General features: G+C 42.4%; 1 protein-coding gene across 1 annotated transcript in view; it reads right to left on the minus strand.

Annotated features, from left to right (window-relative positions):
* Positions 1 to 11,889, minus strand: part of EPC2 (enhancer of polycomb homolog 2) — a 51,226-nt gene extending 39,337 nt beyond the window's left edge. The window contains exon 1 of the mRNA XM_074911065.1: positions 11,484 to 11,889. Within this exon, the coding sequence (XP_074767166.1) occupies positions 11,484 to 11,636 (153 nt within the window). The 5' untranslated portion in view covers positions 11,637 to 11,889. The remainder of the gene's footprint in view (positions 1 to 11,483) is intronic.
* Between the last annotated feature and the right edge of the window lie 13,929 nt (positions 11,890 to 25,818).

The following is a 25,818-nucleotide window of genomic DNA, read 5'->3' on the forward strand; positions in this document are numbered from 1 at the left end:
CCACTTGCCACACACTTGCATTCCATACTGCCAAATTATGACTACAGGCAAAAAAAAAAAAAAAAAGTACTAATGCTTGGCTGCTGTTACAGATGACTCAGTGAAGGAGGCAGTGGCAAAGTGAATCAAATTGTCTACTCCATCCTAAACATTCACAGAAGTCCCTGGAATAGGTAAGATTATTATTTAGCTACTCCAAAGTCATTCTGTTATTTCAGGAGTGAGCTAATAGGTCAACAGAAAAAAAAAATAAATATCAAAAACACTTTTCTGTTGCTTTCTTCCCTTTTCCACTTAATTGTAATTTCAAAAAGCACTGCTAGTGCTATCTAAAAACCAAAGACAAGCCATTCTGTGAATACTTAACCTACAAATCCTCTGATTACAGACAAAGCACCTGAATGTTATCTCAAGAATGCTGAAACAATACAACAGAAGGGTCACCAGCAACACCTAACTGAGCCCAACATCCTCAAATGACACTTTGTGTCTAGATCTGTCCGTCTACACAGGAGCTGTGTATCTAAACGAAGAAAAATCCAGCTTGGACCAAAAAAAATGCCAAAAAATTCCTTCATTTCCTCTCTGGCAGCCTGAGTAAAGCCAATTTAAGCACTATAAAGCAACCACAGGCAAGCTCGGAATTAAGAGTGGAAGTTAGCCCAGGAGACACTGATGGAGGTACAGGAGAAGTGGGATGACCAGAAACTAATTTTTGTGTTTCTTTAGCTAACCTTGCAGCACAAAAAAAAAAAAAAAAAATCATCTATAAATTAGTTTAAAGCAGAAAAAAACAAGTGATACAATTTCAATCATCCTATGTAATAATGGACATGAAACAACTGTGAGACATCCCAAATATTACCCTACTGAGTGGGACAGCAGCAATGTATGAGAACATGAGCAATCTCTCATTCCTATAAATAACGATTGTTCGCTATTTATGAACGTATCATTGACACAGCTGTCACTGTTTATGAAATGTCAAAAACCCACAAACTAGAGCACTATGTTTTAAAGCTACATTTAATTATACAAGTTTTCAGTCTGCCAAAACGTGAGTAGAAATGAATTATTAAAAGTAGAATTATTGTTGTTACAACGAATTAAATTGATTTATTAAAAATTCATTTTGGAAAGGCTGAATATGGTACTTTATGAGATGTCGGGACGTTTTTCTCCCCAAGATGTGTCTGCATGATCTTTAAATTGTTACAAATACTCTAAGGTCTAGTCAGAAGACACAGAAAGCAGTCTTCCTCTAGCTCCTTGAGATACACGTGTATCATTCACCACCTAACAAATGTAACCTTACACACAAGAGATTTTTAACAAACGGCATCCAACGAATTCCTTTTTATTTTCCTTACAGTCTGCTTCAATTAGTATAAATCGATAGTCCCAAGTCAGACAAACTGGGATGGAAAGGTATACACCTACATATATACACAGTCTCTCCTTTTTTTCCATTTAATTAACCCCACAATGTATTTTAAAATGTTGAGATTCCACAACAATCAGTTTTCCCCTTTAGTAAATATGATGTTATACACAGAATCTGAACTCTGATTCCTGGCTCCACACATCAAAACCTTCCTGTGATCACGAGTGACACAACCATGCTCCTTGCAGAAGAAGGGAGGAGGAATCACCAGGAAGGCAGGCTGTGGAAATTCTCCAACAGAAGCTGTAACAGCTCCCCATGGGCTCTGCCTCCCTGCTGGGAGGCCACAGGGAGCTGGGAAAGGCAGCGCAGGAGCAGCTGCTGCCTCACTCCATCCCACAATTAGAGATTTGTACTACACAGCATCTTCACAACAACACATGCTGCTGCTGGTCCCAGCACAGAAACCTCACTTGAAGCTACTCAAGAGCCCAATGTGGCTAAAGCGTCTTGAAGCTACTTGCTCTGTGCTATTTCACAGAATCATCTGGGTTGGAAAAGCCCCTGAAGCTCCTCCAGCCCAGCCATGACCCTCCCCCTGACCGTTCCCAACTCCCCCAGATCCCTCAGCGCTGGCTCAGCCCGACTCTTCAACCCCTCCAGGGATCCCGGGGACTCCCCCCTGCCCTGGGCAGCCCATTCCAAGGCCCAACAGCCCCTTCTGCACAGAAATCCTTCCTCAGAGCCAGCCTGACCCTGCCCTGGGCAGCTTGAGGCCATTCCCTCGGGGCCTGGCGCTGGGGCCTTGGCTCCAGAGACTCATCCCCCCTCTCTGCCCCCTCCTGGCAGGGAGTTGCAGAGGGCCAGGAGGTCTCCCCTCAGCCTCCTCTTCTCCAGACTGAACCCCCCCAGTTCCCCCAGCCGCTCCCCAGCAGACCTGTGCTCCAGACCCTGCCCCAGCTCCGTTGCCCTTCTCTGGCCACGCTCGAGTCATTCAATGGCCTTTTTAGGGTGAGGGGCCCACTCTGTTAGCAAAGAAACTGCGTTACCTTTATATTAAAGACCTGGTCTTTCAGAACATCAGTTCTCACTCACACCACACCAGTTAAGTGGGGTTTCATTTTGTTGGTGCCTATCAGAAGCCTAAAGGCTGGTTACAACAGTCGAAGAGGTGTGAACACATATGGCTGCTTAAATGATAAAACAGGCATTAAAAGTAAGTTTCTGTGGTCAAAGCAGAACTTACTGCCTTAGCACTGAAGTTACCTTACCAAGAGTTTAGGCACCAAGTGAGCCTATTAATTTCTTCATCAGCAATGCAATTTCCTGGGAAGTTTCAGGTATAACTTCTACATTCAAGAACAAGTTGCTTACAGTACCTCTCCCTCTCTTACTGCACGACCTATTTAACCTTCCAACGTGTGTGTATCATTTTCTTTCCAGGAGTTAAGATCCAAAGTTCCTCTTAGGGATTTTTATTTAACTGAGGTACACACACCAATACCAGGGCATTTGTAAAGTGATGAAATCTGGAATACTGAAGATCTGATGAACCAAACAGAAATCATTCATATTATAATAAAAAAGAGATATCAGAGATTGGTTCTAAAGTTAAGACAACTGAGAAGACAGTTTAAAAAAGCTATTAAAAGACAAGGACACATGGAGGAATTGGTAGGAATCAAAATTATTAAAAATGAACTACAAAATTCCACTTTAACTCAAGAAACATATTTATTATTATTTTTTTAACATTCTGTAATAAGTGTCTATCCTAGTTATCTAGCCACTGGATACCACTGCTAGACATACAGTCTTTCTGTTTATATCGAGGTTTAGCACAGGGGAATCAGACATTACCAGGATGCTTCAAAGTAGAAATAGTTGTTATGCATCTCAATCTGGTCAAACAGATACACAGTGTGAGTTCCAGCCATTAAAAAGCAGGCAGAAAACTAAGGAAACCAAATTGTATATTAAAATGGAAACAACACAAAGACAGCTAGGGAAAAGGGGAGATGAAGCATTTATAAATATGCTGGCTAAGAACTGATACATACATCAACTACTTTGTATGTCAGAGGGGACATTATGAGATAGTAGTTTACTGATACGCAAAACTGATGGAAAAATGACATCTAACAAACTGGAGAACAGCATCACAAGGCAGGCTGGGTAAGCCCTGACTTCTTGTACTTGAAGATGACATGTGAAAATACCCTACAGAGAAAAATGGTACTGAAGTAGACATATTGTTGAGGTGTTGAGTCCACCAAACTTCAGAGACCAAAGAAATAACTCTGTTAGACAAAAGCAACCCAGTTCTGTCCTCACACATCTACCAGTGGGGAACAGCGTTGCTCTCTGCCAAATAACTTACTTAAGAGGATACAACCCTGGTATCACCTACTCTTCCCACTCCAAAGTGTGCCTTTAGAATAACAACAGACCAAAGGCATATTTGTACCTAACAACGTCTGAAACTCTTACTCCAAGCATTTCCTTGTTGGCTTATTTCTGAAGAAATGAGGTATTTAAAAAAAAGAAAAACAACAATGAGAATCAGGTGTAGTAATCTCTCCTTTTACCTTAAAGGATTAGGCATTTTATTGGTATAAACATATTAATCACAACTAAAATTGCACCAAAGTAAGTTACAAAAAATAAGAACTCGTTTTTTCTGCAAACTTCTGCTCCTTTATTATGTAGAGAACTTCTGTTATGAACAGGGACAGTATTTTAACCCAACACCTTCGATCACACTGTACAGTGATTATTATATATTAACAAGTAGAAATTTGAAAAATGAATTAAATCTAAATTTTAAATTACTATATTCCAAAACACTTCATTTCTTTAACTCAGTCAACACTAGATATGAAATTATGAGTCTAAATTTTATGAAACTACAAGTAATATCAATAATTTTCTCTACTTCTTACTCTTTTTCATACGCAGTAAATCAGTTCTCTGCTTGTTACAAAAATTTCAGTTCCACAATTAATCTTCACCACCAATGTTTTTTGGGACGCCTAAGTATTAATGGTAATTTTGTTTATGTAAATATTAAATGTGTCATTTATCTTTTTAAAAGTTGAACAGTCAGAATGATAAATATGCTAATGCTCAAGTAAGTATAAACAAGGTGGAGTTTATTAATATTCTTAGCAAAACAAATTACAAAAACTTTTGAGTGCCTGGCACTAATCGAAATTATCTTTCTTATGAAAAATAATTAAAACAATAATTAATACCAGTATTAATATAAGCAGGTGTAGTGTTTGTTGATCTAAATTATTCAAACGGGACATCTCAACTGATTTCAATCAACACAGAAATCACATGAAGCTGACTACTGCTCAATTTTGCCAAGCAGGAGCAGTATGAAATCTGGCACCATGTAATTCAAAGCACAACTGAAGCTGCCCAAGGTATTTCTTTCTGAGGTTTACTTAAATTGATGGAAAAAGGAAAAATTGCTACCTACGTTTGAGACGTTCCAGAGCTGAGCCACAGAGCACAGAGAGGCAGATTTCAAAGCGTTCTCCTAAGCTTACCTCATGAAATTACACCTCATGCTGAGGAAACCTACCCATAAGGGAAAGTTCCTGCATAATGAATTGAGGTGTGACTCCCAATTAACGTCCATGCAGATACCATTGTTCTCGACTAGGGACTCGGGCACCCAAACAAGTTAGGACAGATTTGGTGTTAACTGACCCCATGCATACGACTCTAGCCTGCAGCAAAAAAATGCAACTTTATCTAAATTAAGAGTGTGGTTTTAAGATACGGCTGAACCCATCTAACCTCAGGATGACAGGGAAAGCAGAGTAATCTCAGGCTTCTCCATTCCCAAATGCTACTTCTGGTGGAAGTACAGGATGCTCAGCTTCCCCATGGTGGCCTTTCACCTCCCACCACTGAGTCAGATGGGCCTCACTACTCGGAAGAGCAAACCAGCTCTTCCAAACCACCAGCTGCAGGCCACAGTTACTCAGGCTCAGCTGTATCTTAAAAGCACACTCCAAGATAAATTGCTTGACATTTGTCACAGGCTAAGCCTATACTCACAAGCAGTTGTTACAGGTTAGTTGATTGGTGTTAATGTGATAAGCCCTAATAAACTGAGCCCGAGTGCGAGGCTTAAAAGCAAATCTTTGCATTGTTTAACTTCACATAAATACAGCCAGAACAAATTAAAGCTACTCAGTTTAACAGCTCACCAGCTAACTGTGCTCAGCTACTCCAGTATTTAGATGGGGTCCACATTCACCTACAGCTTATTTTCATCATCGCTGGAGTATCAAGCTAAACACAATCCAACCTACCTTAGTGTGGAGTCTGATACACCATTACCAAATGGGACATTAAGCACCAGGGGCGGGCTGAGGGGAAGTTTCTGTTTGCCACAAAAATATTTTACAGGTGAAAGCATGGGAAGAGTAGAGGATCACAGCTGAAAACTGAACTAATGGTGGGGAAATGTTGAATTGTGCACTTCTGTGAAACATGATGCTACAGGTCTCAAAGTGGGGGGAGAAAAATACAGGACCTGAAGGCAGTGGAAGAGGCCTTACAAACAGAACTGAACTTTAAAATTCCATGAATAAAGATTACAACACAGCATCACGCTACCAAACATACCTCAGTAAGCCCAGCAGTCTTCACACACCCCCAAAATAATAAATACAGGTGCTGAACTCAAACTGAGAAACAAACTTCTGCCAGGAGCTACCTTTCTCCAACCCGTAAGCCAGCTGATTCTAATCAGACAAAGTGTGTTTCTTTCCTCAGGAAAGTCTGCTTGTCTTGATTTCACTTAGTTTTGCATAGAGGTACAATCTTTTGAGTTTCTTACTTAGCCTTTCACAAAGTCTTTTTGAGGGATTTTTGTTTTACAAAATATTTGCATGGTTTGAGCCAGTTATCCTCTGCTGACCTTCTGTTTTACACACTGGTGGCCTGGCTTCTTTGTTCTGCAAAGCCCCTCATTTGTAAGCAACTTCGAGGGTTCAACCACAGGTTATGAATGCACATCCGACATACAAATCTCAGGCTCAAATAGGTTCTGGCCACACAGAGTCATTTATGTACATTTCTGGTTTTAAACCTCCACCTGAGTGCATCAGACAGTACACGTAAGTACGTCTGATCAACAGTTTAAGTAAGTCCTCATACATGGGATACCTCCCACCTTGGAGATATTCAAAAGCCATTTGGACATGGTTCTGGGCAATAGGCTCCAGGTGATCCTGCTTGAGCAGGGGGTTGCCCAAGATGACCTCCAGAGTCCCCTCCAACCTCACCCTTTCTGTAATACTTCACCACATTTCTTTATTCACTGCACCTTCCTAGAAGTCACGGATGTTGACAGCACAACTAACAAGAGAACTTCATCTCTCTCTAAAAGAAAATACTGTCATCGTAAAATTTAAGCTATTTTAAGGCACCTATTGGTTAACAATTATAATTTAGTATAAATGCCTATTGCTAAGTTAAGATTAAAAAAAAAAATCTATTCATGCTATGAAAGCAACTATCTGTAAAATTTCCATATACAAAAATCAGCTTTAAAAGACTTATGCTTCCCAACAAAGATGTAGAAGTGTGGCTGGAGTGGAGAGGGGAGACTCAAGAACTGAACTCCAAACACTGATTTCATTGCAGAAAGCAAGCTGGTAGCATGGAGGCACTCAGCACAACTCCAGTGCATCTGACAGGTATCAAACAAGACTACTTGCCTCTATGTTGACAATTAGTTGTAAGAAGTGAGTAACTCCATTAATTTCCATATAAAAAAATACTGTAAATCAATGCAAAATGCATAATCTGTAAAACATGTACTGTTTCAACAATAGACAAAAAGGGCATAAGCGGAGCACCCCTGAAGCCCCCAACCAACACCAATGTGTTTATGCTCACACACGTAGGATGAAGCCTCTCCAAAAAAGACTAAGTGACTATTATTTTATCTTATAAACAGAAATCACAAAAAAATATATGTTTAGCCCTAAGAATATGTGCATGGAAGACTAGGTCATAACAAACTTTAAAAAAAGGCAAGTAAGCATTGCCATGAAATTAATGATACCCCTCTGTGTGTATGTATGTATCTCAAAGACCTCCTGATTGAACTCCTCCAGTTGATTGTATCAGCAAAAATATTATGTTACACCATATCAGCAAAAATATCCAAACGAAAAATTACGACTTGCACAAAGTTAATGCTTCCTGCTTTAAACGCAGAATTAATATGCTGCTTCAGAAGCATCACTAGCTCCAGGATGCCTTGAAAGCCAGACACTGAACACTTCCAAGTTTCCAGTGTTACAACAGAAGCTGAATGAGCTAAGGACGGAGAAAGTATGAACAGAAGAGAAAGCAAGAAAAAATTTCAAGTTAACTACTTCCAGCCTGTCAAAATATTCAAAATTGAACCTTACATTTAACAGTGATAGATCATGCCGAGGTGATCACTCAAGGACTGAGAATGAAAGTCACTTCTCACTCATACTCTGTCAGCATTTTAATCATGTTAAACTACGTCCTTAACTTGCTATTCATGCACTTTTCCCTTTACAACCTTAGCCTTGTCACGTGATGTCAAACTTAGCTGTAAATGAATGTATGTTCAAACAGGAATTTTAAGATGAATGTTCAGAGAGCTTTGACCAGACAATCTAGGAATCATCAATTACCATCGTGCTTTTAGCTTCCTAACAACTCAAGCAAATTTACTTCTGAAAGCCTTCAGCCTCAGCATGCCTCTTTATTAAGCATGATTTTTTCCCCCCACGATGTGCAACTCAGCAATCTCCAGTAATATGTATTCAAATAAAAAACACAGTTATGTGATAAGAAACAAAACCAGGGCTTATCTATTCTGCAACTTTTCCCCCTTCTAGCCAAAACAATTGATTACCATTATGAAATACAACTCTTACTCATCAGAAAAAAACAATACAAAATGTTCCTGCTCAGTTTCTGAGGCTCACAAAGGACATCTTCCTGTTTTTGCTTAATAGTAATCTCTCTCACATGAGTTTAAAACCAAAAAACAAACCCACGCAATTTTCTTCCTCAGGTTTAATTTAGGGTAAATTATAAACACTTGCTAACATAAACATGCTACAGACCAGAAGCCTAATTCTTTCACAGCTGGAAACCCGAAGTGAGAAAAATGAGCTGCTGATTTGTAAAATGCTGCAAGTGGGATATAAATCTCTAAGATACTTCAACAGAAATAGTTCCAGAATATTCATCAAGATCAAAAGAAAAGTCAAAGAAAGATGCTCATACTGACAAACTGGGCAGAATGCCTGTTTGTAGGGGGATGACTGGCAGCGTGTATTGTTGCCTGGGTCTGGGACTACAGTGACAGCAGGGACATTTTATTACACAGCCCAAATAACTTCAGTAATAGTAGAAGAAGTGACTGACAATCATTAAGCCTCCTCCACCCACCTTTAAGCCTTTCTATGCTCCAAACAAGAGTACTAATTTAAAAAAAAACCAAACAAACAAAACAAAAAACAGAAAAAACCACCCCACATAAAAAAAAATTGACCAAAATCTGATTTTTGTATCCACAAAATATCAATCATGAACAAAGCACATCATATGCCTGTATTAGCAAGAGCAGGCTGTAAAGAACCCGTCAGGCAGGCAGTCAATCAACCATTTTAAGTCTTGCAAAACTGTAAATACATCGTTATTTTCAGTGAAAGTCAGCCTTGGAAGATGGTATCTGACCCCATGACACACTGTACTACAAGACCTCTCTGATTTCTCCAAGGCTTCACACAGGGCGGCACAGCAAGGAAAGCAGCCTACTGCGGCCAGAGTAACATGAGCTTTGTGTCTCTGTGCAGCGAACGTAAATCCTCAGCACCCTGACGGTTCAAACACCTTCCACAAGACCCGCCCCTGGCAAAAGTCTGGGCTAAAAAACCGCCTTGAGACACTCAAGTAATTGAGATGTCAGAAATTAATATATGGACCTCCCTCTCCCCCCAGAAGTCCCTTTCAAAATACATCAAGTCGATCACCATATTTGCTACGAATAAAAGCCGTTTAAATATTTCTCAAATATTTAACTACTGTCATCCACAACAGCCTCTCCTAGAAGGGCTTTACATATCACTACCGCCAAAATTTTCATTAAAGAATTATTTGCGCAACGCTGGGAAAAGGACTACCCCATGAATGAAACTGCCACTACAGGGCAATAATCTAAACAAGCTATTAATTGGATAGTTTGTAATCTTGTCGGGCTGGTGTATCTAGCACTATGCTTATATATTGCTTCAATGACCGTTTCGTTTTAAGACTATTATGCAATACATCAAATACAGCCACATTTCAGTGCAGAGAAAATACACCTCATTCTTACAGAAAAGCAACACTTCAGTATAACACTAAAGCGGTTTTATTGAAGTATAAATCTTATCTTCACAATTATTTAAGCAATCCACAAGCTTGCTTGCTGGAGCTCTTACAACAATTCTCCATTAACAAGTTTATTTAAAACATGATTTGTCAAAACACAATCATTTTGAAAAACAACCCATATTTTATAAACATTAAAAGCAAACACAGCACTGCAAGGTAGACTTTAAAGTGTGAGAAAACCAAATTAGTCTCCCAAGATTGCTTCGTTAGTGGCATGCTGTTGTCCCTTCTAAATACGCTCCCAGATTCGAGTGGAAAATTCCTCTTTGGGAAGTACTACAAGTTTTGTATTGCACATTGTAAAACAATAGGGGAAATAGAAAAAAGAAAAAAAAAGGAGAAAAGAAAAACACCACAACGGTGAGACAGAGAATTCCTTTTAATATCAACAGTCAAGTGAGAAAAACCAATCAGAAAGGCATGGAGCCTCCTTTGACAGCTGTAACCTCCGAAAAGCCAATCCACACGCATAGAGGTTTGGCTGAGGCGGGGACACGGATTCATTGAAGAAATTCTTGAGGGTGCATTTACTATCGCCTCTACATACAAGTACAGACACATTAGGCGACAGCCTGTATCTGAGCCTTATACAACTCCAAGAAGCATCAAAGTCGATGGTTAAAGATCAGTAAGACAAATCAATTTGTTCAAATGACACCAGAACTGCGGGCAAGCATCTTCAAAGCGGTGCTGTCCTACCGCTCGTCAAAAACCCCCAAAACTTAAGAAGTGGAAAAAAGCTTTTTTTTTTTCCCCCCCTCCCGCATAACACTACAAGAACAACAAGCATCACATATCTATTTTTTAACACTTGCTGGTTTATTCAGAACTCATGTAAACGCTCAAATGCCGAACACTCCGTGCAAAGCGTCCAGCTGATGCATCTGACATTTGAAGCGCATCCCTGCAAGAGCAAAACATCTCTTGAAAAAGTCCGAGCGGGACGCGCGCTCGCCACAACTACCGAGAATTTCTCCCACAGCATCTGCAGCCGGGAAGGAGCCCTACAACCTGCTCGCTGTGCCCCGCCAGCCCTGCGAGCGCACACGGGGACGCAGCCCGCCGCGCTCCTCCGCCTTCCGCGGGGACAGCCAAGGCGAAACGCCGCTTGTCATTACGGACAGCCCCAGAGCCACGACGCGCCCGGCAAAGCGCGGCCGGGGCACTCTAGCACAACGGGAGGCGAGAAGCAGGGCGGCCCGTTCCCGCTGCCCGCTGCGCGGGGCCGCCGCCAGGCCGCTGGGGCCGGGCGGGCGCTCCGGGCCGCTCCGCTCCCGCTGCCCGCGCACAAGGGAAGCGGCGGCGCGCTAACGCCAACTGCGGCCGCAGCGCTCGCTCGCTCATTCAGAGATGCATCCTGCGCCTTCCCTCCTTCTTACGCTAGCGTAAAGGCCTCCCACCACCCCCCCCGCCACTAATCAAAACACTCGCGAGTCGGGACGCAAAGAAGATGGCGGAGCAGGGCCCGCTTACGGCGTCGGACAGCAGTTTACGCTGCGCTCTTTGCGCAGGGCCCCATAAGAACCGTGCAGCGCTGCGGTGGGGAGCGTGCGTAGTGCGCTTGGTGAATGCCAATGGCCTATTTCCCGTGAGGGGAGGGGGGTGTCTGATAAACAATGGTGCCCCCCCTGCGCGGCTCCCTTACCGATTCCTCCTCTTTCTCCATCCCCGTGGGCATCTGCGGCACAGCCCGGTTGATGGAGACGCAGTCGTTGAGGTCGGGCATGTCCTTGCCGCGGTAGATGGGCAGCGGTTTGGCGGCGTCTAGCGCCCGGGCTCGGAAGGAGAGTTTGCTCATTGTCTCCCCCTCACAATAACACCCCGGGGCCGGGCGGGCGGGGGGGGCCTTCAGTGCGGCCTCGCCGCCGCCTCCCAGCCGCTCCCGCACCCGGCCCGCACCACCATGGAGGGTCCCGCCGCCCCGGAACAGCTCTCCGCGGGGCCGCCCGTAGCTCACAGCGCACGCCCCGCAGCCCTAGATCCGCGCCGGGCTCGCTCGATCCGCTCCCTGCGCCATGGCAAACATGGCGGACATTAACCAAAGCGGCCAACGATCCCGACAGCCAACGCGAGAGCTGGGGGGGCCGGGGGGGGAGGCCGGGAGGGAGGCGGGAGGCGGGAGAGGGGCAGCCGCGGTGCGCGCGCAGCCGAGGGCGGGAGGCGGAGGGGGGCGGCGGGGACGCGGCCGCTGAGGCGGGACGGGCCGGTGCCCGCTGAGGCGGGACGGGATGGGCCGAGGAAAGGGGGGGCTCGCTGTCCCTTCCACCGCTCCCCCCGCCCTGCCGCTGCGGGCGGAGCACCGGGGAGGGCGAGGCGGGAGGAGCTTGTGGCTGTGGCGGCTGTGGAGAGCGATGCCTCCCGCCGGCCCGGAGCCGGGGACAGACACCGAGGGTCGCCCCGTGCCGGTGGCGGCGGGCCCGTGTGGTGACAGCGGGGGAGGCGGGAAGGGCCGGCGCCTTCCCTCCGGGGCTGGAGCCCGAACCCCGGCCTCCTCTCCGCAGCGCACGGCGCGGGCTGGCGGCTCGCATCGGTAGCTGTTGCAGGATTAAAACGTTTTACCAGTAAAAACAACCGTCAGGAGAATTTAATTATTGTTACAAACCAACACTTAAGAAAGAAACTCCTACTTCCACAATTTTTCTTTTTTTCCATCGAGAGCGATGTCCTGTAGCGCTCTCTACACTGAGCCTCCAAGAGGGCTTGAAGTTCTGCGCACACAAAATTAGGTGCTTCTCACACTCAGGAGTTTGTGTTCAAGATCTCCCCGTATCTCTGGAGTTACCCGGGGACAGCCGTGTGGTGTGTGCTCCTTGATGCTGTGCTGCTGTCGAAGTGCCTCGCTGCTCCTCGGTTGGTCCTGCTTTCAGAGGACACAATGCTCAGCAGGAACAAGGCCTTCCACTTGGAAAAACTAACCCCGAGTTCTCCGTGGGGACAAAGCCAGTCCGCTCCCGATCCAGAGCTTCCCACGTCGGGGCAAAGCATTGACTTTCGTCTGCAAAGCCCATCATCAGAGACCTTTAGTACTTCAAATACGTCATCGCTTCCATATTATTTTCACGCACCCTGAGATCAGGCCGCCTGCTTTTTCTCACCTCCCCCTTTGAGCTCTTCCAGGAGTTGTCAGTACACTCTTCTTTCTCTGAAATAAACTGGAACCCTCAGGCAAACAAAACTTGACCATGTTGGACCACAGTGCCAACCGTATCTAACATTCGATTGTTTGATAAGAAAACCAAAACTTGACCAAATACGTTCAAGTCTCTGAATTGCTCTTTGTTTTTTGTTACCTGCTGCATTTGTTATTTATATGGTTTTATACAGCAAATACTACTACTCTTCGTGATAAACACATGATTCACAAAATGAAGAATAAAGACTTGTGTTAGCCGGGGAGAGAGAAAAGGAAGATTAAACAAGTGCAGTAATACATAAAAGGAAAAAAGAAGCAGCAATAACATTACATTCATGAGCCATGAACCCAAATTAGCCTGGGAAAGAGATCTGGAAATTATATGAGCTATTCCTATGAAAGCATCAGGTTAATGCTCAGTAATAGTCATGTGGACAAATGAAGCTTTAGAAATTATGAGGAAAGGAACAGAGAACAAAACTGTGATAGATTGCACTTACTTAAAATTCCCTTAAAACATTTTTGTTCATACAGAGAGACAATTCTTGACTTAGACAAGAATTAACATGCAAATATTTAGAAGTTGTATAGTTTCTAGCTTAGAATTTATAGTTCAGCACCATTTTAGCAGTGGCCCAACTTCCAACACCCAAAATGGGTTCGATACCTCCAAATCGATTCACCACTGATTGGTAGCAGCAGACGGCTGCCATTTTCCAAAGAGCAATTGCGACGCGCTTCTGCCTGAAGTTGGCTTGTCTATCAGCTCCTTAAATGTGTGCCTGAAGTAAATGCTGAACCGAATTCAACCTCACCTGCTGGGACCCCCCTTCACATCTTCGCATGGACATCTAAAAATGTTCCCAAGTGTGAGCTTCCCCTCCAGCTGACAAAGAGCATATGAGGGGCATGAATTCCAGTCTCAGTAAGTAAAATCCATTTTCAGCTCATGTTTCATGCATTTTCCGTATAAATGCCATTACACAGATTCTGTTATGGCCCTGCTGTACAGCTAACATGCGTTTGAAAAGGTCAGGTTAGCTGCATGGAACACGCAGTTCCTCCTGAAGTACTTCCTCAGGTAGTTAAAAGACAAGAAGGACTTTCCTCTTTCTGCTTCCCTTCTAGCAAGAAAGAGGCATTTTACACGCTGCCGTAAGACTTTTTCGCTTTTTTCAGTTAGCACAGCTGAACGATAGATACCAATAACCTTTTCCCTTTGTATGCAGGTCCTGTTCTATTTCACTGCTTAAACCAAAAAAGAACAGAAATGCAACATGTTTACCCTCAAGGTGGCTTTTAGTCCTAAACTCATCCCATTACTTTATTTCTACAAGCAATGCAATTTTTTTTTAAATGATGCCCCGTAGGATACTGAGGATTTTTATGTAGTCAAAAAAGCCATTACACAGAGCCAAACATGGGTAAAAGGGAAGTTTCAACTTACATTAGCTTAGCTTTAAGCCAGAACCATACAGTACATACTCTGATCTCTTCGTCTTGTAAAATATTACAGGTTTCTGAAGAACTTCAACTGTAAAAATATTATGAGCTGTACTTGACCTATAGATGCAATAACTTACTTTTGATGCACAATTCAAGGGGGCTGTCTCAAACAGAATTATTTGTTCAGTAGTTGAATTCTGACTTGTCTTCATATTTTCTGTGTAAGATAATGCAATTGAATATGCACACTTGCATACTGGATAGACCAAAAATATTCAAAATTCATTAGAACACATAGATCAGTGAAAATGTAGAGTTACATAGGCTTAGGTGCTTTACCGTGTCCTTGCTTTTGGTTCTGCTTCTCCATAGTGACATTTAGCACAAGGAATGCTTGTTCTCACTGTAGCTGCCTAAAGCTACAGTGGTAGCTTCTGTTGGTCTTTTTGCAAATTTTTTCTGTTCCTTTTTTTTTTTTTTTTCCTAATAATATACATCTCGCTGCATTAGTCTTACACCAAGCAGAAGCATCACTTGTGGATGATTATGTCAAGAAAGCTCAATGTACATTATTGCAACATGTATGTCATGAGCATGTAATAGTTCTTTATTTTGTGTGATGTTTCCTTGTAAGTCAAGAAGTATTTTAAAAAAAAAAAAAAAAGCATGGACGGTATATAAACAGATTCCAGAAGTGGTTAAATGGCCCCCGAAATGTTGTAATGTTGTTCAGCCTTGTGGGATGTTTGCAACCTTAATTAATTGGACGGTGTAAAAAGCTAACTAGAATTTTAGGGTGCTTATGACTTGACTTGTAAATACACAACAATAATCATCAGGATACGAAGTGTATCAAAGAATTGTCTTTGTCTTCTGCACCGTGCCGGGTACACGCTGCATGAGGGTTAGAAGGTGTGATTAGGAAAGTGATGCTGATGAATCTCTGCTAACAAATATTTCCGATGTCACTGATACAGCCATTGTACATTCAGATTCCTGCCTCGGTAGCAGCAGCAGCCGCCTCATTATAGAATGTTTTGATCTCCCGTTTAAGCAAAGATTCACTAGAAGGGAGCCTAGAAGTAGCCAGGAGGCTGGCTTAGTAACTTCAGCACAAGGGAAAGTGCTGAGCTTTCCAGGAGATATATGAATGGACTAGGGGAGTCTTTTTAAAGGTTATGAAGTCCTTCTTTCTCCCTCTGTCTGAGAACTCCTATTGAAGTGAAAGGAACCTCTGTCCTATTCATTTCAAAGGGGGTTTTGTCAGGAAAAAGAGCTTGATCAAAGTAGCTACTAAGCATGCTTAGTGGCTAATGTTCAGAGTTAAATATATCAGCTGTTCCAAACCATTTCTATTTCAAATTATTCAAAGGGTTTAGGGGACTGGCAGCCTGCACATTTTCCTCTTTAAGGTCACCAAAACCTATCAGCCAAACCCTGAAATCTAGTATGGAATAGCTTCTTGGGAGATTTAAACCTCTGAATGAAAATTATAGAAGTTGAGAATTCAGTTAAAATCTCAAGCCCAACAGCAACAGACACCACACAAAACTAAATAAAAAGGCAGCTATGAAAATAGCTGATTCCCCAAATTATCACAGGAAGGTAAAATGATGAAAGATGCTTGAGCTAGGAAGCAGCAGGAAGCTCCTGATTTAAGAGTTTTATACCAAAAATATCCACGTCAAGAAGTACATTTAGAATGAAAGGAAAGCGTGCTGTCTGTCTGAAGGTTAACACAGGCAACAGGAGGGGTCACCAGCTCTTTAAAGGAGCCTGGTGCGGCTGTTTCCTATTGTATAAAATCTTGGATTCCTCATCAAAAGATAAATCTATTCTTGACTGTGACTGCACTCTTTTATGACACAATTCAACGAGTAAGTTAACAACAGTGCAATTATGAAACCAGGTGAATTTGTTTTAGAATTATACTCCATCACCCTGCACCTTTACATGACAGGCTACTTCCTTATAGAACAACTCCTCTGCCCAACAGGTACCAATCACAGGTTGCAAAAGCTTTCATTCTGAGAGAGGTCATTTGTAGGTGCTTATAAAGACGTTTAGTTTTACCTTTCAAGGCTGAAATTTGTCCTTCATCGGCGCAGACACGCATACATGTCTGTATTCATCTCCCCCACAGTATTTAAATTGAGCATATGTAGAACATCAAGTAAAGCCATTAGCCACCTGTACGAGTTGCAGCTCAGAAACACAGGAATCTGAGGCTGATTTTTAAAACAGACGAGGCTAGAATACGAAGCAGAAATGGTGCGTTTGAAAACAAAGCCGGGTTCTAAAGCAGCAATACTTTTTCGCAAAGGGTATTTAGTAACAACCGATATTGATAGCTTAAATATGATACATCAGTTCATATTAAAGAAGTCACCGTGTCTTAAGAGATAAACCCACTGAAATTCATAAACATTAAAAAGCCTACCAAGAGCATTTTGAACCTATCTGACATCATGTTGAAAACGGTCAGCACGGAGGGAATCGGTGGGTTTTTTTGGTATGTGACAGGCAAGACTTGACAGGAGATCCAGTGCAGTGTGATTGACATCCCATGGTGTGATCTTGCAGAAATTACAGTGAAAATGTGAAGTGAGATGGGGTTAAGGCAGCTGGGTCGGTTACTCACGCGTGGGTTTGGCAGACTGCAGCAGCTTCTTCTATCTCATTAACTAAAATACATGTGAGTGAACAGAAGGAGATAATGCCAAATTGTATAAATACCAAACCCCTCCTGTACCTGAGGAAATCTCAGATTTTTATTATTTCTCTTAAGACGAAAAAATTCTCTTCCCCATTCTCTCTCCTTCCCTCTCAAACAAACAAACAAACAAAAGCCCTTTGCACTAAACAAACCCAGGTGATTCTCGGCAGGGCACGGGCTAGTTCCTTCTTGGTCAGCTTCTACTACTAACACATGACTTGTGTAAATGTTGCACGTTCATTTGTTTTACCACCAGGAAGAAGGTAACTACAATGCAGTGACCAGTAAAGAGGAAAAGAATGGTTATATCACCGGAACTAGAAAACTACCATTAAAATTGGTACATAATAAGGATAATTATACCATTAAGTTTTGGAAAATAGCAGTAGGCCTTAAAAAGAGAGAGATGCACTTAACTGTCATTTAGAAAAATCTAGCGGAGAAAATTGTGAAAACCAAGTTTACAAATGCATACAAATTTATCCCAAAGTCCTCAGGAGGCAAATACAAGATTTTTAATTTTTTTTTTTTTTTTTAATTTAAAAAAAACAATGTGTTTTGAGGAACTGGAAGCTCCCCAGTTTGTGTTAAAAGATTAAAAAATAACCCCCATCCTGCCACCTAAATTACTGATGAAGTAAGAATCATGGAACATTACAAGCTGTTACAATTTTTATTCAGAGTTCAGAAGCCAGAGTGAAGGAATTTCCTGAAAGTGGACTCTGTGAAAAACTCTGCCCCAGCAGTAAGAGAAGCTCCCTTTCCTCTTCAGAGCTTCATAATTCTGCTGAATTTTAGCACCAGGGTAGAAGTGGGCTTATTTTCTAAAAATAAATTTGCAGACATTTGTAAAAATAAAAAATCGGGAAATACACAAAGCATAACTTCCTATAAATACCCTAAAAGTCACACAAAAAAATCTTGATAATTGCTGTCTTCTGGATTAGTGGCCCAGATATAAAATTCTACTTACTGATTAATAATGACAACATTTTCCCTGCCCACCTAATTCTGAGGCTGCTACAATTTGCTTCAGCCTGACCTGGAGCAGCAGTCCTTGCCGGTGTGGGAAGGGCACATTTAAAGGCTTCATTTGGTGAAAATAGGAACCGTGGTGCAGCTAACAGCAAAGTGTCTCCCCACAGAAAGACACCTTTGCTGATGCACTGCGCTGTTTTTTACCTCGTGGTGGGATCGCTTGAGTGGGGGCCTGATGTTGGGGTGCTCGGCTGAACCAAGGTGACCCTGGGTGCTAGGGTGACCCTTTGGATTTTGTGAATTCAGGTGTGGGCACAGTCTGAGGCTTTTCAATGTGTCTGAGCAGAAAGCCCTGGTTGGAAATGCTCTTTATCAGCAAAACTCGACCTTCTCTAGTACGGCTTGTTTTCCTTTATCTGTATATATACCAGACCTTTAGCATGCACACCATCAGATCTCAGATTTTTTTTCCCTTCTCAAATTCTTTAGTCTTTCCATAACCCCTTGAAAAAGAAAATCTCCTCAGTGCTTCTCTACAGCTGGGACAGAACCAGGTAGGTAGGTAGTTTATCACTTATGTACCAATTATTAGCACTTGTATCGGAGTAGTGTTGTTGTGTGTTCTGGACTTCCCTGTTTTTCTGGAAAACAGGACTGAAAACAATCACAGAAAAACAAGAGTCAACAACATTGCTGTGCATCAAGAAACAAAAATATTAGCTCGATTGCAATAAAAGTCAAAAGGAAAATGAAAGCGTTATGTTGGCAGCAAATAGTGGCGATACTGTTTGTGGTACACACTCAGCACATAAATTCATAATAACGAAAGAAAGTTTTTTGTCTGCTGTTGTAAGTTATGCAATCAACATACAGATTTAAAGATGTATTTAAGCTTCACATTTCTGTACTTCCTTGCCAAAAAGGTGGGGTTTTTTTTAAGAAAATAGTATATAAAAAGACCCTTTTATTATGCAAATATCAGTCATAGCAAATCTGACATAGTATTTCCTCTTCCAAATTGCTACTGATCACTGTTCATTGAAATATCTTGCTATGTACACAGTCATATCTTGATAAATACACAAACACTTTAGCAGACCTCCTTCCAGGAAAGTCACACGTTTATAGCAGCTATTGCTTCCTCAGGACAATGTTGCAAGCTATGCTCAGCTCAGCAATTTATTCTTATTTAAGAGACTAATGATTCGGCGTAGCTCCCTGAAAAGATGGGAGAAGTTTGCCCATTAGCACATTCAGCTTCCTCATTCTCGTGCTTTTGGTTCACAGACAAACTCTTTTTGGAAGGAATGTGTTTCCATTTGAAGTGGACCTCAATGCCTCGTACCCCTTGCCTGGTCCTGTCCTGGAAAACCCCACCTTAGGGATTTGCGCTCAAAGGTGGGAGCAGATAGGGAAAAGAGAGGAGGAACTAGTTATGTTAAAAAAGGCAAGTGAGCTACCAGTTGTAGATGTTTGTGCGTATTCAGTCAGCCCTCCCATCGGTGTCACCTCCACATGGTGTATTTAGCCAGTATGAACTGGGAGGACTTGGGTGAGGAGCTGCAGCTGGTCTATGGCTTCTTTATGCACCAGTCACTGAGCACAGGGGTGCGTTGGCTGCCCCAGGTGTGTGAGGGTGAGGGGTGGGCTGTCTGCACCCAGGGCACGGCGCAGGAACACCGTGTTTTGGATGTGATGCAGAGCTGAGAAAAGGCTGGTCTGGAGTAGGCACCAGCTCAGCGCTGGGAGAAAGCCGAGTAATCAAGAAGAGGGAAGTTCGACGCATATACAGATCCGCAGGCACTCTCACTGTATGAATAATGCCATTCATGCCTCTGAGAGCTTTTGTTTCTCTCTGAATTGATCTTGAGAGGATATTTTCACACAGCTGAGTCTAAGCACATATTCCTCTATGACTGAACTTGAAGCTGGATATGTAGAGTCTCCTCCTTGTGTCCCGGATTCAGGTTTGGAGTACAGACAAAGCAGTACCTGTTCACAACATTTCTCTGAACTTCACTAAGAAAAAAAGGAAGAGTTAAAAGTGGGAACTGAATTGTGGGCGTGGGATAGAGCAGACAGGGCAAGAGGACATCTGTGAAAGTGAGGGAAGGGTGATGCCTTCAAGCCTGAGTTTTCACATGTAAGCCTTGTAAGCTTTCAAATTAAAATTAAGGATAACTCAAGGTGTTATTTGTGGAACTACAATGAAGATATGTAGCCAAATAGGAATGGGAAAGCCTGAGAAAAGATAATTTTGTCACAAATATTTTAAATAAAAATGTCACTGTGTAGAGGTGCAGTAAGACTGCCTTCTCCCCAGTGACCCAAATAACCACGGAGGCTGAGGAATGCCCAAGGTAGCCACCCGGGGTCTCCTGGGGTGCCTCCTGGGCAGAAGACATCACTGCAAACACCTTGCTTCCAGCAAACACAGGTCATCGGGGAAGAGGCAGGAGTTACCAGAGAGCCAGTGCACAGAAGCAGCTGAAAACAGCTTGAAACGAGAACGGAAGAGGGAAACGAACCACATGGGACGAGTTCTGAAGAGCCTGCACAGGCGTTGTTAAACCATACTAGAAAACCAGTTGTGACTGTTTCACTTTCTATCTAGCTTATCCCACGGTGAGGCACAGTGAGGCAATGCAAGACAAACCTCTGCCAAGCTTTACTCCTTGCTACTGAGGCTTTGAAGGCTCTAGTAATATTTGTGCAGTACGTCCCACGCTTGTTCATCAGAAAATCAGGGAATGTTGCAGGCGTGATGGGAATTTCTAACCCTGAAATCCTGAATAATGCCTATGAGATTAAAAATCAGGACATCGAGTGCTTCTGGCTACTCCAGGTGTATCAAAAATCTTGTAAGACAAAAGAATGACTGGGTTTGGTACTGTTTCTGCAAGTACCTGAACAGTGCCACTAATTAATCATTCTTAGAAACAAAGGAGAAATAAAGGAGTGGAAAATAACGCCATTATATAAAAAGAAAATTACATCAGAGTTTTAGTATAAATCTTCAACTGAAAAAAATGCCACTGCAATAGTTATATTTTCAAGGAGCCCAAATGAATCCATTCCGATTTTCCCCCAAGTCTTTGGTGGCTTGTTAACGAGTTTCTTTCACAGTCTTTCTTGATTTTCAACGTGCAGATATTTTTGTGAGCTTTTCCTGAAGTCGCAGGTTAATCCTTTAGAGGAAAATGATCCATAAAGCCTAGGAGTTGCAAGGAGTTGTAATCCCAACCAGTCTGGATTATCCCAAATACATTTGTAAGCTACCAAGCTTCTTCCTCTCGATGGAATAATAATGTAACATCAGCTACGATTTCTTTGATCAAAAAGAATGACAGGTTTAAGTTTTCCTTAGAAGTAAAATATAATGAAGAGAGAGATATCTTCTCCTCTTGCCTTAAATATAAGACAGTATTGTATTACAGTAACTGCAAGAGGAGAGAATGGAGGCAGATTTCTTTGTAGTCCATGTACCCGTTCTTCTGAGATGTTACCCACTTGGGGAACTCGATGAACAGCTTGTACTCAAAATTTAAATAATAATAAACGCACACAAAGTATTGTCTACCACGGACCCACAGCAATCTGTAAAGCAAAAGAAAACACTTTCTAATCGATTTCTTGTTATATTCAACACCGAGCCAATAAAATTTTTATATGGCGGTACTAACAGGAAAAAAGTATATTACTGTCAAAGCAGAAAAACGACTGCATAGATTTAGGCCAATAGCACTTTCTTTGTTTAAAGCTTCAGGCTTATTGCAATGTGTAGCCTCCTAAGGTCATGAGAACTTTATCAAGCTTTTCCTGTACTGTTTTGCCCCTTTCCAGCAAAGTACAATACCACATGGCAAAATCAGGACAGAATCTTTTGGAAAATGAAACAAAATGGTTATTCTAAATTGCTGTTAACAAAAGAAGTAGAGGGGGAGCGCTGTGCAGGGAGAAGACAATACAGAAACAGCAGTTTGGTACTGAGGATCACCATGGTGTGGGGAGAAAGTTTATTCCCAGGTTGTGGTAATAATTACTGAAATTAATCTAACTGACAACGTATTTGATCTGTGCTGCGTTGTCCCCATGATCTCAAGAACCAACAGTTCTGGGATGCATCGGGAAAGTTGTGCTTTACTGGAGCACCTCACAGTAACTCTACAAGCCCTTGTTTCTTGCTCTAAGATGCCCTTCCTGATGGCTCTCTTCCCCTGGAGAAATCAACTGTGGCAGCAGACTTGGTATTGTAAGAGAGAATATTGAATAGTTGACGGGGTCAGATGGCTCAACTCTTCAAGCATGAGCTACATCCCACAAAAAATACTTTCATGTAGACGCAGGAGCAATGTGTTTCTAGGAATATCCCAGCCAGCCTAGCAGCATTAACTCATCACCTGCAAGGCCTGGACACCAACTGCCTGTTGTAACTCCCCTTTTCCTATTAGCCACAACGCTAAACACTGACACAGAGCAAGGTACTCCAAGTCACAGCTCAGCTCCAAGTAAAAGAGCAGTTGCCAGTGATACTGGTTCAGTGGGGCAGGATGAAAGGCAGCTAGTGCCTAGCTTCCAGGAGCTCAAATAGCTGCAGTGCTATTTAAGGCATATTCCGTCTGCTATGCTGGGCCACCTCGTGCCCTTCCAGGAATAGCTGCTGAGCTTCTACGTGGACCCACCAATAACCATGCCAGCTCCTCCACGGCTCCTCTTTTAGAAAAACGGGGCTAGGAAAATCCCATTTCTGGTTCAAAATCATCACGCAGACACCACGTGAGTCAAAGCGGAGCTTGGTAATAATAAACTAAAGTCAACCTGAAAGACTGAGTGTATGTATTTGAGTGCAAACTAAGTATGAAAATGATTCCTCTCCTGTACTCAGCACTGTGATACTCCATCTGGAGAATTTAGACATACAAGAGCCAAGACCAGAGAGCTTCCAAGATGGTTGGGAGCTGTATGAGGAAGATCTGAGAAGACTGGGTTTGCTCGGCATGGGGAGAGAAGGCTAAGGAGGGATCTGATTGCTAAGCAGAACCAGGCTCTTCTTGGAGGTCCATCCTGAAAGGAGGAGGGAAGAGTTACAAGTGGCAACAAGGGAAAGTGATTAAGCGTAAGGCAAAATAATTCACAGTGAGTTTGGTTAAATGCTAATGCAGCATCCCAGAAAAGCTGGAGAATCGTTTCCACTGGAGATACTTAACACCCCCCCTGAACAAAGCTTAGATCAACTAAACCTAACTTCCCACGTGGCTCTGCTTTGAGCCGATATGCTCCAGAAGTCACTTCCAATCTTGAGGAGCCTGCGATCCTAAAACGGGTTGCAACACAGAAGGAAAAGTAGCTGCTCAGGCTCTCAGAGATTACCTGTACTTTGTGTTGACAAATGGGAATAGAAAGAAAATTTCTATCAAAAAATCCCAACCATGAAACTTGGAAAAATGGGGGTACACCTCTGGAAAAATGGGGGTACACCTCTTGTTTTTGAGACACAATACACGTTAACTTCACATCAAAGGCTGAATTTTCTTTTCTTTCTCCAGGCCCTCGATCCCTCCAAGATCGAACCGAACTATCTCCCAACTGTGAACCTCTAGCAATAAACGACATTATTTTCAGAAGTGTCTGGGGTTGAATTCTCAGTCATGCTGATCTCCAGGGACTGGGAACTGAGGCTCCTGATATGTCAAACAGCTTCTACAATTAAAAAAATCTGTTTTAAATTGCTCTGTGATAACTTAAGTGCCTTTTTTGTTCTTCCTTTTAGCATGAGCACAACTAATGTCAAATTGGCCAAAGATGGTCCAGGACCTCAGCCATGCATTTTTCAGAGGCTCTCAAAGCAGACATTTATTAACACAAAATCAATTATAAACATTAAAAATGAAACATGTGAGTTTCCTGAGTTTCTTGGAGAAAGTGAAAAATATATTAGAAAATCTCATCACACAGATTTGGTATCAAACTTTGGGATATTTCTGTACAATCTCCCCAAATATGGATGATATGAATCTTAGCTAAGCTTAAAGAGAATTTTCTTACAATCTGCTTTTAACAAAAGGCTTTCCTAAGCCTCATTAGATTTTTAATAGGCAGTATCACTTTAAAATATGTACGCATAACAGTGTATCTATTGAAATAGAAATAGAAAATATACATAAAAACCCAGCCAAGTGAGTAATATTTTAATTTTTTCCTCTTTCTTTTATATGACAAATTTGAAGCAGGAGGAGAGAAAGATTAATTATTGTTTTGGTTTTGAGGGATTCTAAAGCTTCCTCTGATTTTTTAGCTAATTCTCTTTCTTTCAACCACTCAGGAATTTCACACTGTCAGGTGTGGCTGAGAAAATTCGACATTATCGAAATGCATGGTTTTGTTTCTTAGTATCTACCTGCTACGCAGCCTGTAGCTGCAGGTCTGATTTAGCTGTTCTAAAGGGTAGTAAAAATGGAGCTGAGTTTCACCAAAACTAGGCCATCAGTCTTACCCTTTGGTTACACGTGAGTTGCGTAGAAGTACGAAACGTGCCGTGCTGCTGAAGCAAGGTACCTTCTCCTCAATGAAACAGCCATTAAGGGAGTTTTTACCGTTGTTTTAAGCTTTTCCTTTTTATTTTCTGTCTTTTCTTCAGTGGTATCTGTGGTTAATGGGCAGTAAGAGCCCAGGCTGAAGCAGCGCTGAAATCAGCGGCATTACACACTCTGCTCTCCTGGCTCCTGGCTATCGAGGGGTTCAGTGAGCACCCCCTTTTCCCCGGGGGGCAGGATGAGGCTCTCCCAGTCCCGCAGCGAGATTTGTACCAGTCGACTTGTTTACCTTTGAGTTTTTATGTGATGGTGAGTTTCAGACCCAGGAGTTTCACTCAACTTCAGCTATCTACATGACCAGCTCAGATTATTAAAACAGTGACATCATGTCACCTGGGACATATTAAAATATTCTAAATTGGGAAGTTGTAGTTCCATACACACGGCTTTCCTTTCCTGCTGGCACCTCTTTAATAACACGTTTTGTTCTGCTGTTACCAATTGGAAAGGGAACAGGTTCTCCATATGACAAGACAACCACAACAAGGAACCGTCGGTCTTGGCACATCGTTGGGGTTATTAATTTCCTGACAAACAGCTCCTCAGGTCTTCATTCCACTGTGGGCAGAGACTTGGTTATGCTTAACCACCACCACAAAAGCTTTTGCTTTTCTCCAGCTCAGAATGAGAGCGGAGCCCTTGTTTGCTACAGCATCAGAAGATTTGATGATATTTTTTCCAATGGATCATGCTGTGGTTTAGCTGTAATCTGCCAGTCTCATTTCTGCATTTTTCCTATTCCCACGGACGCATCATCCTTCAGGATATGCTTTGAATATATTGTTTGAGTGTTTTTCCTCTTTTAACCATACCTTTCATCTGTTAGAAAATACACTTTCAGACTTCATTTCTACCTTAATGTTTCTGCACGAGGCACATAGGAGCCGGAGCCATGGATGGCTCCCCAACCCCATTTCCCTCTGCTGTAGGATTTATAATCTGAACATCACCACCTCAGTTCCTGCCCTTCCTTTCAGTAAAATTTTGTAAGTGCTCTGTTCTGAGATAAATAATTTTGGAAGTGTTTTTTATTTACATTACCTATCTTGTGTTTAACTTTTAAATTATAATTTCAGGTAAATTCCTCATTCACGGTTGGGCAGAATGGCCCTGT

Source organism: Athene noctua, chromosome 7, assembly GCF_965140245.1.
Source record: "Athene noctua chromosome 7, bAthNoc1.hap1.1, whole genome shotgun sequence".
NCBI lineage: Eukaryota > Metazoa > Chordata > Aves > Strigiformes > Strigidae > Athene > Athene noctua.